General features: G+C 43.7%; 1 protein-coding gene across 1 annotated transcript in view; it reads right to left on the reverse strand.

Annotated features, from left to right (window-relative positions):
- Positions 1 to 689: 689 nt before the first annotated feature.
- Positions 690 to 14,517, reverse strand: part of LOC137528095 (uncharacterized) — a 71,408-nt gene continuing 57,580 nt past the window's right edge. Inside the window, exons 11-13 of the mRNA XM_068249371.1 lie at positions 12,239 to 12,496; positions 7,874 to 7,993; positions 690 to 3,376 (exon numbers count right to left, since the gene is read on the reverse strand). Of these exons, the coding sequence (XP_068105472.1) occupies positions 3,309 to 3,376; positions 7,874 to 7,993; positions 12,239 to 12,496 (446 nt within the window). The 3' untranslated portion in view covers positions 690 to 3,308. The remainder of the gene's footprint in view (positions 3,377 to 7,873; positions 7,994 to 12,238; positions 12,497 to 14,517) is intronic.

Genomic DNA, 14,517 nt, shown 5'->3' on the forward strand with positions numbered 1-14,517 from the left:
CTTTTAAAGTTACTTGTCTCTGGTACACTTTAAACTGAATGTGGGAAGTGTACAGGAGATAAAATATTTGAAACCTTAAGGCTAGGGTCACAGTGATATGTTGTGGTGCGGCGATACGGCCGCATTCTAACGCTGCTTGCTGCACTGTAATTAACAGTAACAGGGAAGCATACTTATAATCTACCGTATGCTTCACTGTATACACTGGTCTCCTGTTGCATTCCTGATGTTACAGGGAAAGCAACACCCACTGGGAACCTAGCCTAAAGGAAAGGTAAGCAAAGCACATTTGCCACCTATAAGAAAGCTAACAAGACTCACAAACTTTAGTTTGGCACTGTAATATGTGTTGTATAAAATATCAGGTATGGAGCACAAATGCCATGGCCATATTATGTAGAAGAGACTCCTTTTTAATGTATTAAGTATTTTGTGTTTCCCATACTAGGTTTCCGCATTATGTGATACCTGCTCTGTTTTTATATTCTTTCTCTACTTTCACTTTTTCTTTCTCTCTTTTCTTTATCTCTCCCCACTTTCCCCTTCCATATTTGCTGTTCCATCTCCTTTCTCTCTGATCCTTTATTTGCTACACATCATAACCCATCAGACTAGACTTGACTTAGGGCTGGTTCAGACGGACGCTTGTGCAGCGTTTACAGCCAACGAACGCAACGGCAACGCCTCCGAACGTCCGTCTGAACCAGCCCTTATTCTTATGCTGGGAATACACCATGAGATTTTTTGGCAGATAGATGGTTCGAAAGATAATTTCCAACATGTCCGATCTGATTTTCGTTTGTTTTTCTGATCGATTTCTCATACAAGTAAATGTAAATCGATCAGAAAATCTATCGGAAAATCGATCGGTCAGTAAATCTGCAGAAAAATCTCATTGTGTATTCCCAGCATCACTTAATCTAAACAGCCATGTTTAGTAGTCTGTGTGTCTGTGTGTGTATGTATATACTCTATTTATATAGTATGTATGTTTGTACATATCCGAGGTGTGCTTGATCTAGCAACCACACCAATGACACCCTTCCCATAGACTAATTTGGAATTAAATTGCCTATGTATAAATGTGTGAGAATCCGCTTAGCTGCCTGCGCAGGCAGGCAGCCTTTTGATCATTGTTTAGGTTTGCATGCTGCAGGACTCTGGAAAGGAGACCTTCTGTCAGTTTTGCAGCTTGTGCTTGCTGAGGAATTTGCATACGTTGTCATGCAAATTGCCTGGCCACATTCATTGGAGGCGTGTACTATAAGTACTATGTGTTTCCCACAATGCTTGGCTGGTCATAAGGATTCCTTCCTGTGAAACACTCCTGGAGGAGTGTCAGCCTTACTCTCTGTTTGAAGATCAGCTTAGAGTAATTCCTGGAAACTGCACTTGGCAGGTTTCCCTAGTGCAGTTAGGATTGCTTATCTGTTTTGTTTGTCTGTTGCGATTGTCCTGTCCCAGCAGTGGTCGACAGGAAATCGTTCTGTGTGTTTGGGTGCTAACCAGAACAGCGGTTGTTACTGGTAGCCCCTTCTGATCTGTCTTCCTGGATTGCACTGGCCTCTTTTCGCTGGTGCTGTGGATCCTTCTGGTCTGCTACTCTGTAACTGGATCGCACTAGCATTCTGCGCTAGTGCTGTGGATCCTTCTGTTCTGCTACTCTGTAACTGGATCGCACTAGCATCCTGCGCTAGTGCTGTGGATCCTTCTGTTCTGCTACTCTGTACCTGGATCGCACTAGCATCCTGCGCTAGTGCTGTGGATCCTTCTGTTCTGTCTTCCTGGATTGCGCTAGTCACTTTCGCTAGTGCTGTGGATCCTATCTCTCGCTTGTCCCTGTTTTCGTGTGTCTGTCTTGTCTGCGACGAACGCTTGCTGGAGGCTCGGTGAGGTAACCGTTAAGCAAGCGCTCGCGTCCTCTGTTTCATGTTTGTCGTGCTTGTGCTTGTCTCTATTGTGCTTATCACGTGGAGACCGCGCATGAACGTGTGCACTGTTGCGAATGAGTGCGGTGTTCGCATTCAGTTAGCGTTTGTTACTTTCCGTATCTCCTCATTGTATGATTTGCTGTGCCTTTGCTATCCTCGTATTCTGTTCTGATCTGCCTTGTGTCACTTTTGGCAATCGCCTTTCTTGCGGTTGCGTTTCTGTTTCGTATCTGGTGTTGTGTGTGCGCTGTCGCTGGGTGGCGACTAGATTGGCGCACACACATACAACCTGTCCCTTTGCTCGTTCTCATTCGCAATCGCTTCTCTTGCGATTGCGTTCTGCGCTTCATACAATTCCTGTCTGGCATTTGTGGAGGTACAGAGGATTGGTTCCTCTGCACTCCCCAGCGCCATCTGCCGACAGGAATTTCCCTCTACGGGTGCGTAGCACCTTTTACTGGGTTCCTGCAATTATACGCTTGTGGAGGATTTCCGCTGATCACGGAGAAAGTTCCACAATCGTTACAAAATGATTATGTATCTAATGCTGGGCATACACGAGGAGTTCCTTCCTTATCAATCGAGCCGCTGATGGCTTGATTGATAATATCCGACAGCAGGGCCGGCCTTAGGTTTCACAGCGCCCTGAGCTTAACCTGATTTTGGTGCCCCCCCCCCATATTCATCCTCTTCGCCCACACACATGTAGGCAGATTACTTTTTTGCAGTCACAGTGCCAGTGTTGCTGGGAACAGGAGATGAGGAGAAGATGGCCAGGAGTCAGGACTTGGAAAGGAGTGACAACTCTCTCGCTCGCCACACGTGCTGCGTGCTTCTCCGGGGCAGCCTGAATCTTCCACTGTCACTGAAGCAGGCTGAGCCATGATCCAATTGGCAATCACATTTGCGAGGGGTGGAGGTACTGGCCCCCACACTCCACAAGAGGCAGTGCACCAGAGCGGAGCTACCACGGAAGGCGGACCGGCCGGAGCCCGCATGCCGCAGCCAGGTAGATATGAGGCCAGAATGGCAGGGGCGCCCCCCTGGAAGCCGGCGCCCTGAGCGACCGCTCTGGTCGCTCAGGTCAAAGGCCGGCCATGTCCGACAGGTCCGATGACCCGCCGGATAGATTCGCTCGATCCCTGTGGGCGGACAATGGCGGGGAATCGAGCGGCTGACAAGGAGCGCTGGCAGGGACGAGCGGGGATCATGCGGGGATGATGGTGCTAAATAAAAAATAAAAAAAATAATATTAATAATAAAGCCCAGTCCAGTAACGATGCATCTCCGACAAGTAGCCAGTCCTGTACAGTGTGAAACCTCATATGAGGCATGGAATTCCTTAACATTAATTGATCGCCATTTCAGACAAGTCCATTAAAACAATAGTATTGATTTTCTTTGGTCTAGACTTGATTTCAAACTCTTCTTGATGTTGATCTTGCCTTTAAAGGGAAAAGAACAAATTAACTTTTTTTGAATTATGTCCCAAACATCGTCAGGAGAAATATTAAAACTTTATATAAATATTTTTATGTTATACTGTATGTTCCTATTTGTCTATGGAAGTGTGAATGGCAAAGTGTATCAGACCAAAAACAGTCTAGAACCGTCACACAACTATCTGGTCCATGGAACAATATTGGCTATTACTGGGAAGGAGGAGGCATCCCAAGATGTAATGTGTGGAAGTGGGAATGTCGATACATTTTTAACAGAAACCAGACACTTGAACTGATAACGCGTTTCTCAGATAGCAGTCCGCTTCCTCAGATCAAATAATAAAAAGTGTTTTAATAATAGCGTTTTTCAAGCACGGAGTGCCTCTATCAATAAATGGAACCCTTACACCCTTTTCCTGGAGTTGTTGCCGGTCTTGCACCCTACTCTTGTGAGTATTCTCCACATACTGTACCATTGTGCACTGCTACACTCAACGTGCATGAGCGTAATGGCGTAATTACGATTTCGCGAAATTTCGCGTAATTAGTGTAATTACTTTTATGGCCGTAAGTACATCATCGTAATGAAGAAGGATTTCGCGAAATTTCGCGTAAGCGTAATTTTCGCGTAATTTTCGCATTGCAACGGGTATTATGAAATTAATGCATATGGCCATGCTCCCGAAGCGGAAAAGTTGACGCATGGATCGATGTTAGGTAGCCGCCGACTTTAAGGGTTAATAGCAAAGCCCCCTTAAATGCTAAGAGCCTCAAATTTGGAGAATATATTAAGGAGATCAGAAGGAATAAGAGGAAAATTTTTTTTTTCAAAAAGACCTTATAGTTTTTGAGAAAATCGATGTTAAAGTTTCAAAGGAAAAATGTAAACATTTAAAAACCCGCCGACTTTAACGGTTAATAGCAAAGCCTGCTTAAAGTTTAGGAACACCAAATACCCAGGGTATATTAAGGGGATCAGTGGGAATAAGAGGAAAAATTTTTTTTTCAAAAAGACCTTATAGTTTTTGAGAAAATCGATTTTGAAGTTTCAAGGGCGAAAATGTCTTTTAAATGCGGAAAATGTCAGTTTTTTTTGCACAGGTAACAATAGTGTATTATTTTCATAGATTCCCCCAAGTGGGAAGAGTTTTACTTACTTCGTTCTGAGTGTGGGAAATATAAAAAAAAACGACGTGGGGTCCCCCCTCCCAGACCTCTTTAACCCCTTGTCCCCCATGCAGGCTGGGATAGCCAGAATGCGGAACACCGGCCGCATGGGGCTCCGCACCCTGACTATACCAGCCCGCATGGTCCATGGATTGGGGGGTCTCGGAAGGGTAGGGGCAGCCAAGATTTCCCTTCCCCCTCCGAGCCCTTGTCCAATCCAAGGACAAGGGGCTCTTCTCCACCTCGGATGGGCGGTGGAGGTGGAGGCCGCGATTTGCTGGGGGGGGGGGGGGAGGGTTCATGGTGGAATCTGGGAGTCCCCTTTAAAAAGGGGTCCCCCAGATGCCCACCCCCCCTCCCAGGAGAAATGAGTATAGAGGTACTTGTACCCCTTACCCATTTCCTTTAAGAGTTAAAAGTAAATAAACATACAAACACTTAGAAAAAGTATTTTAATTGAACAAAAAACATAACCACGCAAAAAGTCCTTTAATATTCTTAATTAACCATTAATACTTACCTGTCCCTTTAAATAAATGATCCCTCGAAATAGCCTCGGAAATGTTCTATCAGTTACAATGTAACAAAGTTATTACAATGTAACAACTTTGTTACATTGTAACTACGCCGCACCCGACGTCACTCGCCGCCGCCGCATACGCGTCTGCGCTGCACGGACCCGACAGAGCTCTGAGCTATATAGCTCAGAGCTCTCTAAGCATCTTTGTATTTGGGCTCCAAGGAGCCCCATTGGTCCTTAGCAGAGCAATGGGGTTCCTTCTAATTTGAAGGAACCCCATTGGTCTGCTAAGGACCAATGGGGCTCCTTGGAGCCCAAATACAAAGATGCTTTCGAGAGCTCTGAGCTATATAGCTCAGAGCTCTGTCGGGTCCGTGCAGGACGCTAAGACCCCGCAGCTCCCGCTGTCCACCCCGCCCACATCTGTCACCTACATGTGAGTGACATGTGGGTGACATGTGGGAGAGGCGGGGAGGGCAGCGGGAGCTGCAGGGACTCCAAATTTGAGGCTCTTAGCATTTAAGGGGGCTTTGCTATTAACCCTTAAAGTCGGCGGCTTTTTTATATTATACGGAGCGTTACGGTTTAACGCGAAATTACGGTAGCGTTTAATGCGAAATTACGGCATGAACGAAACGCGAAATTACGTGTTGAAAATTACGCTTACAGTATTTTCAATTACGATTTTAATGGCAATTACGCTACTGTAATTTCGCATCGTAATCGCAAATTCCGCATGCGTAATTTTAGTAATGCGAAATTACGAAAATTTCAGCTCAACTCTATGCACTGCTACACCATCAGGGGCTCCTGGTGTCCCTGTCTAATTTTTTGTCTTCTTTGGAAGGTCCTTGGACTCCATTGGTACCATACCCTCTACAATATTGGCTATTGATCGAGATATGGATTTGATGGATGTGCCTCAGCTGTAAAATTGGTTTTCAAACGTACTTCAAGAATTACCCTAAGAAGTTTCAGATCATAAATACAGTCTCTAGATGTGCAAAGCTGGTAGAGACATACCCTAAAAGACTGGCAGCTGTAATTGCAGCAAAAGGTGGTTCTACAAAGTATTGACTCAGGGGGCTGAATAATTACGCACACCCCACTTTGCAGTTATTTATTTGTAAAAAATGTTTGGAATCATGTATAATTTTCATTCCACTTCTCATGTGTACACCACTTTGTATTGGTCTTTCACGTGGAATGAAAATAAAATTGATTTATGTCTGTGGCAGTAATGTGACAAAATGTAGAAAACTTCAAGGGGGCCGAATACTTTTGCAAGCCACTGTATGAAGGTTGGATAAGGTGCACATCTTTTTTTACCCGTGCAACCAACACATCATTCTACTGGGCATGCACACACTCACAGAGGTGCCTGGCTCTTCTACTGACCACATCTGCTTTTACTCCATGGTTATTGCCTGATGAAGCGGGATCAAACCTGCAAAACGCGTTGTATTGTTCTCTGTAGTACGTAAATAAACTTTTTCTTTTTGACAAACACATTGGCAATTTTTGTGTTTGCTTAGAGGAGATAAGTCCACCACTGCTTCCTCATGTTTTAAACTTTTTAGATACTTTTATCCTTTTGGTGCCTCTGTATTCATACTACGCTATATCAAGTCCACCCCTGGTGGAGGGGTGTTACCCCCTTTATTCATCATCTATGGAGAGCGAGTTCTTAATCCTGAGTGGAATCAGGTCTAATCTCCCCACCTGCCTATACAGTGGTTGCCTTGGAGGTAACCCTGCTTTGTGAGTATAACTTATTACTATATCATAGTTCATTTCAACTACCAGTACATACTACACTATATTTGGCTCTTGGTGTCTCTACTCTGTGTGCAGACCTTACTTGTGTATGCCCAGTCAGGATATGCCTGACCACAGTTGTAAGTAAGGCCAGGAAGAAAATCATTCAACTGGCTTGAGTCAAATAAGTTTAGAGGGACCCTGGGTTTTAGTGGTGGGGTGTAAGAGTATCAGAGAAGCCACTAAACCGTTATCAAGGCTTCCCACTACGAGGTTAGTATCTAACTTTTTTCCAGGACGCTTCAGGTGTGGTAGTGGTAGTTGATCTATGGATATGATCTAATTGTATGTCCTAAAATGAAAAAAAATGTTTCTTCTTTGTTATCCAGACATATGAAAAAATATTGCTGTTCACGCAAGCCTGCTTATACTGACTCCCACATGATCATTATTCAAACCCTCCCTTCTGATGAGTCATGCTGTCTTTTCACCACAATCCCGAGACCTGAGCAAGTAAGTCATCAAATTAAACTGCAGATTTTACTATTCCGTAGATGATCTGCATGGTTTTCACAAGACTGGATAAGACAGAATTAAATATTTGAGGGCACTAAACAGCAAGTGCTTAGATTTAACCCATTTAACCCATCGCACCACAACGCTAAAAATAGCCTTCAGGGATTTCCACATTAATAGGTGGTAATACCCTTTCTGGACGAAAGCTAAGCAGGAAGTGAGGCTCTTTAGCGGAAATACAAAGTGCACAGAAATGTTTTGAAAAAATATGCTTCCACGCATGCGAACGATAAATTGCGTCGGCATAAACTTACGGTCCGTGGCATGTTTCAGCGCAAGCCATCCACTAACTTGTGGATGCCCTAGCATTGGGCGTTCGACACAAATGGCACTTCCGGTGCATCGCACTGGTCCAGTATGAAAGGCCCAATAGACTTTCATTGCCGGGAGTTACCCTGCGGGAACGCAGCGTGATAAAAATGCCCCAGTGTGAAAGGGGGCTCACAGTATAACATGAAACCTATAACTTGTACACTCACCTCGACAAACGTTCACTGCACACCATGCCACTAATACCGCAGCCCAAACACAGAATAATATAACAGGAATAGTCCTCGTCCGCACAGATGCAGGTCTTCCAGGGTCGGGTGGAGGGGGGTCTGATAAAATAATCACAAACAAATCCAGTGGTTAAAAAAAATAAACACAAAAAACCCAACCACTTTGTCAAACACAGCAAAATAAACAGATTTTTTTTTCCAGCAATATCCGTGTGTGTATGTGGGGCAGTGATGAGCGAAAATGCAGATTCTCTTTTCACATACATTTTTGCAAAAATAATGTTAAATTTGACTTTCAAGTGAAAATGCCACAAAAATTATTGTGTAGTAAGTTTGGTATTTTTTTTGCGTTTTTTTGCGAATTTTTAACCTAAATTTAGCAATTTCTTGTGTTTTCTTTAATTGTTGCACTAAAATAAAAAAAAATCTTTATGCATCGCATTGGCCGTCATTATTGGCCGTCATTATTAGAGAAAAACAGGGAGAAAAAGAGGGATAAAGAAAGAGAGGGCCGGGGGATGGCCTCCAGTCAACTCATCTACTTGTCCTTTCATTGGTCAGCCAGGATCAAGTGAACTTCACAAATATCACATGAATCAAACTTGTCAATTCCTTGACTAATATGGTCACTTCTGCTTTATAGAGAAACTGTAACCAAGGATTGAACTTCATCCCAATCAGTAGCTTTTACCTTTTCTCAAATAGATCATGGGGGAGGGGGGGGGGGGGTGAAACCCCTCCCACAGTGTAATGTCATGACCGTGGTCCTGATGGTTTCCTGTCTGTGAACCTCATTGCATTGTGGTAAATAACAGCTTTTTACAAGCTTAAGCACTACCCCCCCCTCTATGCTTAGAAGTCTCAGTAAACAAACATTCATCAACAAACAGTCATGTTGATTCCTGTATGAATGCATTCTCTCAGTGGAGAAAGTCAGAGACAAACTTTGGTCTCAATTCACTAAGATCATGCAGGAGATAATAAGGCAAGAGAAAACTTACCTCCACACAGTGAGATAGTTATCTTATCTCTTCATTCCTTAAGTTACCTCCTCTGTAGTTATTTTCACATGCAGTTAATAAACAGCGTGTCTTTAACTCTGGAGTTATTTTAAGGATTGAAGAGTTAACTTAAAGACAGAAGAGTTAACTTTGGGTTTGCCTGAGGTAAAATGTTTCCAGAATACTACATGCCTCATCACCATGGTGATAACTATAGAAACATTATTAAAGACAGGAGATAAGCTTAGTGAATTGAGGCCATAGCCTCTAGAGTAGCCTGTGTTTGCTCTTATCTCCTGGGATTTCAGAAAAGTAATTCCTTTTTCAGTAGTCATGTTTGCGCTCACTAAACTGCCTGGCAGTTCTGAAAAGGTGGCCATCCACTAGCAGGTATACCCAAAAGATAGATTCCTCTCTGACTGGAATCTTATCAGAGAGGGGTCTATTCCTGCCACAAACTGCCTGTAGATATTCAATAGATTTCAGCATAAAATCTATGGGATATCTGTCAAACTTCAGGGGTAACGCTATGGGGCGTCGATCTTCTGCCGCTACTGCCCCACCATCTTTCAAGCTGGGTCACAAATGAAGATACTTTGAACTTGCTTAGTGTACATTATCCAAACACTAGTGCACATGACAGGCAGAGGCCCCGGGCACTGCCACCACTCGGGACCCCCAAAACACAATGGGGGAGCGCAGGTGAGCCCCAGAGCTGCCACCACCAGGAACTCGCCCCCACCACTCCTTCAACTTACCAAACATGAAAGGAATGCTCACTCCCAGACAGCACTCTGCTACTTGTATAGAGTCCGCAAACTGCTAGTCAGCCAATAAGAAGTGCAAATAAATTACACCTAGTCTGCAGTACTTAAAGTCAACCAGAGACAAAGCACCCGAATGGAGTTTACCATATGTATCAGTGGGAACATTAGAGAAAACACCTACCCTGCTCTCTGTTTCATTTTTAACTGTTCAGCTTGCTTCTAATTAGCCCTGATAAAATATCAGACTGAGCATTCAGTCTGGCTTTCCTCAGGAATCATTATAGCCGAGTCTGTCTTCTCTGATGTCTTTTCAAGCCCAAGCCTGCCCCCTTCTGGCTCTGCTATAATGACTCAGCTATAATGATTCCTGAGCAAAGCCAGACTGAATGCTCAGTTGGGGATTTTATCAGGGCTGATAACAAGCAGACTGAGCAGTGAAGAATGAAACAGAGAGCAGGGTAGGTGTTTTCTCTAATGTTCCCACTGATATATATGGTGAAATACATGAGGGTGTTTCGTCTCTGGTTCCCTTGAATTAAGCAGAGGCTGAGCAATTCAGCCAAACGTTTGAGAGGGCTTCAGTCGCATATAGACAAGGGCTATATGACCAGCAGGGGGCACCAACATGCAGGAATCTCCCATTCATCTACCCCCTCCAGGCCTCCTAACTAAACTGCATAAGGGGCTGCAAATAAAGTTTAAAATATGCAAACATGCTGGTTTGGGGATCTCAAGTGATGGCAGTGCTTGGGGCACCTGTCTGTCATGTGCACTAGTGTTTGCATATTTTAAACTTTATTTTCAGCTCCTTATGTAGTGTAGTTAGGAAGGGGGCAGATGAGAGGGAGTTTCATTCACGCTGGTGCCCCCTGCTGGTCATATAGCCCTTGTCTATATGCGACTGAAGCCCTCTCCAACATTTGGCTGAATTGCTTAGCCTCTGCTTAATTAAAGAGTAACTTCAGCCTAAACAAACATACTGTCATTAAGTTACATTAGTTATGTTAGTTAAACTAGAGAGGTAATATAATCTCTTACCCACTTTGTGTTAAAAGAACAGGCAAATGTTTGATTTCATGAGGGCAGCCATCTTTTTGGCTGAAAGGAGGTGACAGGGAGCATGAGACACAGTTCCAACAGTTCCACCCCTCCCAGTTGCTAGGCAATGTGAACAACATAGGAAATCCCATCATGCTTTGCACAGCATCAGGGGAAAAAACCTGGGCGGTTTTCTTTGATGGGCCGGAGCTTAGCTTCTGTGCAGCTAAAAATAAGGCTTATGTAAGAAAAAAAAAGTTCTGATGCTGTGAAACTGTTAAAGAAACACCAAGCCTTTTCAGTGCGGCTGAGTAGATTTTTAGTCCGGAGGTTCACTTTAAGTACTGCAGACTAGGTGTAATTTAGTGTACATTATCCACAGATTATGGAAGTAGAGTTAGAAAAGCTTAAAGCAAACCTATAACATTAAAAAAAACCTCCGGGGGTACTTACTTCACGAGGGGGAAGCCTCTGGATCCTATCGAGGCTTCCTCCGTCCCCCTCTGTCCTGGCAATCCAGCGCTGCGACCCCCTGACCAGCAGCGAGATAAATATTTACCTTCCATGATCCAGTGCAGGAGCAGTACCGGCTCTTTGTTCGGGCTAAGCTACTGCAAGTTCTTTGCACCTGCACAGTAGAGTGGATCTGATCGGGCTTGGCTATCCCTGCCTTAGCCAGAACAAAGAGCCGCTACTGCGCCTGCGCTGGATCCCGGAGAGGCAAATATTGCTGCACCTGTGCAGTATTTGTCAGCCTTTGTCGAGGAAGTTTTGGGGGAGCCAGCGCTGGATTCCCTGAAGCTACAGAGACGGGGAAGCCTCATTGAGACTCCGAGGCTTCCCCCTGCTGAGGAAAGTATCTCCTAGAGGGAGATTTTTTTTGTTACAGGTGTACTTTAGGGAAACTGTCCATAAAGTTTGGCACTTTCTGAATCACTGACCCAAAACAATATGCAAATAAGATGATTTGACTCCATGGATTGCACGCTAGTTCTAGGAGCAGTGGTGAGCAAATGTGGCTGTTTCCATTTGGGTTTTTATGAAAATATATGTATGCAAAGAGGAGAATTCATTTAAAACAAAATGTTAAATTTTGTTAAACATAAGCAAATAAAAATAGTCATGTTTGCAAAATGTGTTGAATTTGTTTGAGCAGCACAGCATAGTGGTTATCACTCTTGCCTTGCAGCTCTGGATCCCCGGCTTCCCCTAAATTGTCCCTAGACAACGACACATACACCACACAATACATACATAGACATATGACTATGGAGGGATTAGATTGTGAGGCCCTCTGAGGGACAGTTAAGTGACAAGACAGTACATACTCTGTACAAGCACTGCAGAACCAACCAATTTCACATAATGTTTCATTGTGCAAATTTCACTGTATTGTCATGAAAATGTGCCCTCTGGTGGAAACAGCTGGAAAATTTGCCAGCTCACCCTTATGGCACTGTGACCCAGAAACTGCTAAAGCCAACAGATACACATGAAAGGCAACAACACAGAGCTGAACGCTGCAACAAAAATCTCACCACTCGCTGCATCTTCTTTTTTTACTAATTGTTCTATGAAGATCGGACGTTCCGCCACAAATTGTTCCGCTTTCTCAATTGTCTCCATTGGCGTTAGGTCTCTGCTATTAGTGTGTCGACGAATGACATCGTATTGTAAACCCTCCATCTCCTCTGGTGATAACAGCTTGCCATCTAATTCGTACACATAAACTCCTTTTATCACATTGAAGCCTTTGTCGAGAATCAATCCGTGATAGTTGGTGAGTACATGAACACCTGTAGGAGGAGCAGAGTGTGACTTAGTTTAGGTCTCTTTTATGTCTTTATTTCCTATACATTCATTTTTTTAAACACTTAGGCCCCATTCACACTTGCGTTCTGGAATGCAAACGGACCGGATCCGATCTGGATCCGATCCGGATCTGGTCCATTTGCATCAGGCATGAATACGGCTGCCATCTGGATCCGTTTGGTAAAAATAGATAAACTATTAAAATTGTTGGGGTGTGGGAGGTCAGCAGAAGGTGCACCTGTACAATCAGGTCCTCCTCTGTTTAGGGCCTCACCTCCACGTCCGACATACTGTCAACAGCTCCAGCTCTAAAGTCACTGCATGTGTCCCCATCCAAAATGGCCACTAGAATACGCATAGGAAGTGGGGTAGAACGTCCGGTTTTGATAGCCAGTGTGTGTGTTCTGTGCTTTCCGTGCCCCATTGGTTTCTATTTCCGGATGGTGCAGTCAGGCTAAGGTCCGGGTGCGTCGGCCGGATGATCCGGACCCAAAAAATAGAGCATGTTGGAAAAGTGTCCGGAGTCCAGATCCGATCCGGCTCCGTTCTGTACGGAACGGACGCCTGTGAACGTCCGCATAGACTTTACATTGCTATGCGGAACGTACGTTCCGTTTGTACAGTATACGGTCCGGATCCGATCAGGCGAATCCGGACAGCGAACGCTAATGTGAACCGGGCCTTACAGATATGGTTCTGATTCAGTTCTGTAACCTACCTAAAGAAGAAACTACTACAGTTAGCAGCGCCAAATTTACCATAAAGGCACAGTAGGGTTGCGCCTACAGGTGCTTGATGATGGAAAGGCGGCTCACTCCACTCTCCGAGTGCCTCCATCCTTCTGTATGCATAGCTCACAGTTACAGTTAGTCAATAAAGGTATCACCTAAACTAATTTTGTTGTTATTTCTTTAAATTCTCTCCATGATGGGACCACACACAACTGGCTAATACACTTACAAATGAAGAGATATCAACAAACTTGTCACTTATTCACTAAGGGCTCTTTCCCACTGAACCAAGCTGTTTCCTGGACGTTTTTATGCAATTTTTTGTGCAACCGTTCCCTTTCGCATTGCGATTGTGTTTTTCCAAAGATTAAGTTGAAGAAAAAAGATAATTAAATGGATATTTAGCATTGTGCTTGGTAGGAGGAGTTAGGAAGGTTTCTCAGACAGTGCAGTGTGCGAGGGAAATTGCTGTTGCTGAGGTAACCAATACATCTGCTGTACTGATACAGAAAAAAAGAAGTTATAATAGCGTAAATATATTATTTACGGTGATTATTTTAGGTTAACTGACAATATGTAATATAAAAAAGTATTTAATATAAATGCATTAGAACTGAAACAGTGGTTCACTGCCCAGCACTGGAAGGGTTAAAGTGGACCCAAATTAAAAAATACAAGATTTCAGGAATAAAATCTATTTTCTAAATTATAATAATAAATAGCAGCCGTTTTTCAGCTACATGATGACAAATATAAAATATTTTACATTTATTGGAGGAACCCCTCCCTTCCTTACATATTGCCGGGACAGAATCCGGCAAAATGCTGGAGTAGGTGGTGTCTGGCAATGGAGGAATTGCTAATGGCTGCCACCTGTATAACCCTAGTTATGAAAAGAGAAGGGTGAAAAGCATGCACTGAAATGCTCATAGGCTTGAAGGAGTGTTTATTTATCTTTGTATGTGTCAGAGTGGTGCAACTAAATATTTTGAATTAAAAAAAATGTTTGGTTTGGACCCGCTTTAAGCACAGAACAACTTCACAGGATACCTGGCAGCAGGGGCGAGGAGCCCATCACAAATCATGTCTAGCATGCACTGCACAAGCTGTGTAGAACCACTAATAAGCACTTCTTAATCTGCTGCAGTTTAGGAATGGATTTGCACTTTTCTTAAATTTAGTGCAGTTCTAGAAATTCACTCTAAACGGCTGCTATTAAGTAGAATTTAAGAATGTTCTTATCAAGCAGAACTGTTCGTCTAGCTGGTTAAAAC

This window comes from Hyperolius riggenbachi, chromosome 8 (assembly GCF_040937935.1).
Source record: "Hyperolius riggenbachi isolate aHypRig1 chromosome 8, aHypRig1.pri, whole genome shotgun sequence".
In the NCBI taxonomy this organism is placed as follows: Eukaryota; Metazoa; Chordata; class Amphibia; order Anura; family Hyperoliidae; genus Hyperolius; species Hyperolius riggenbachi.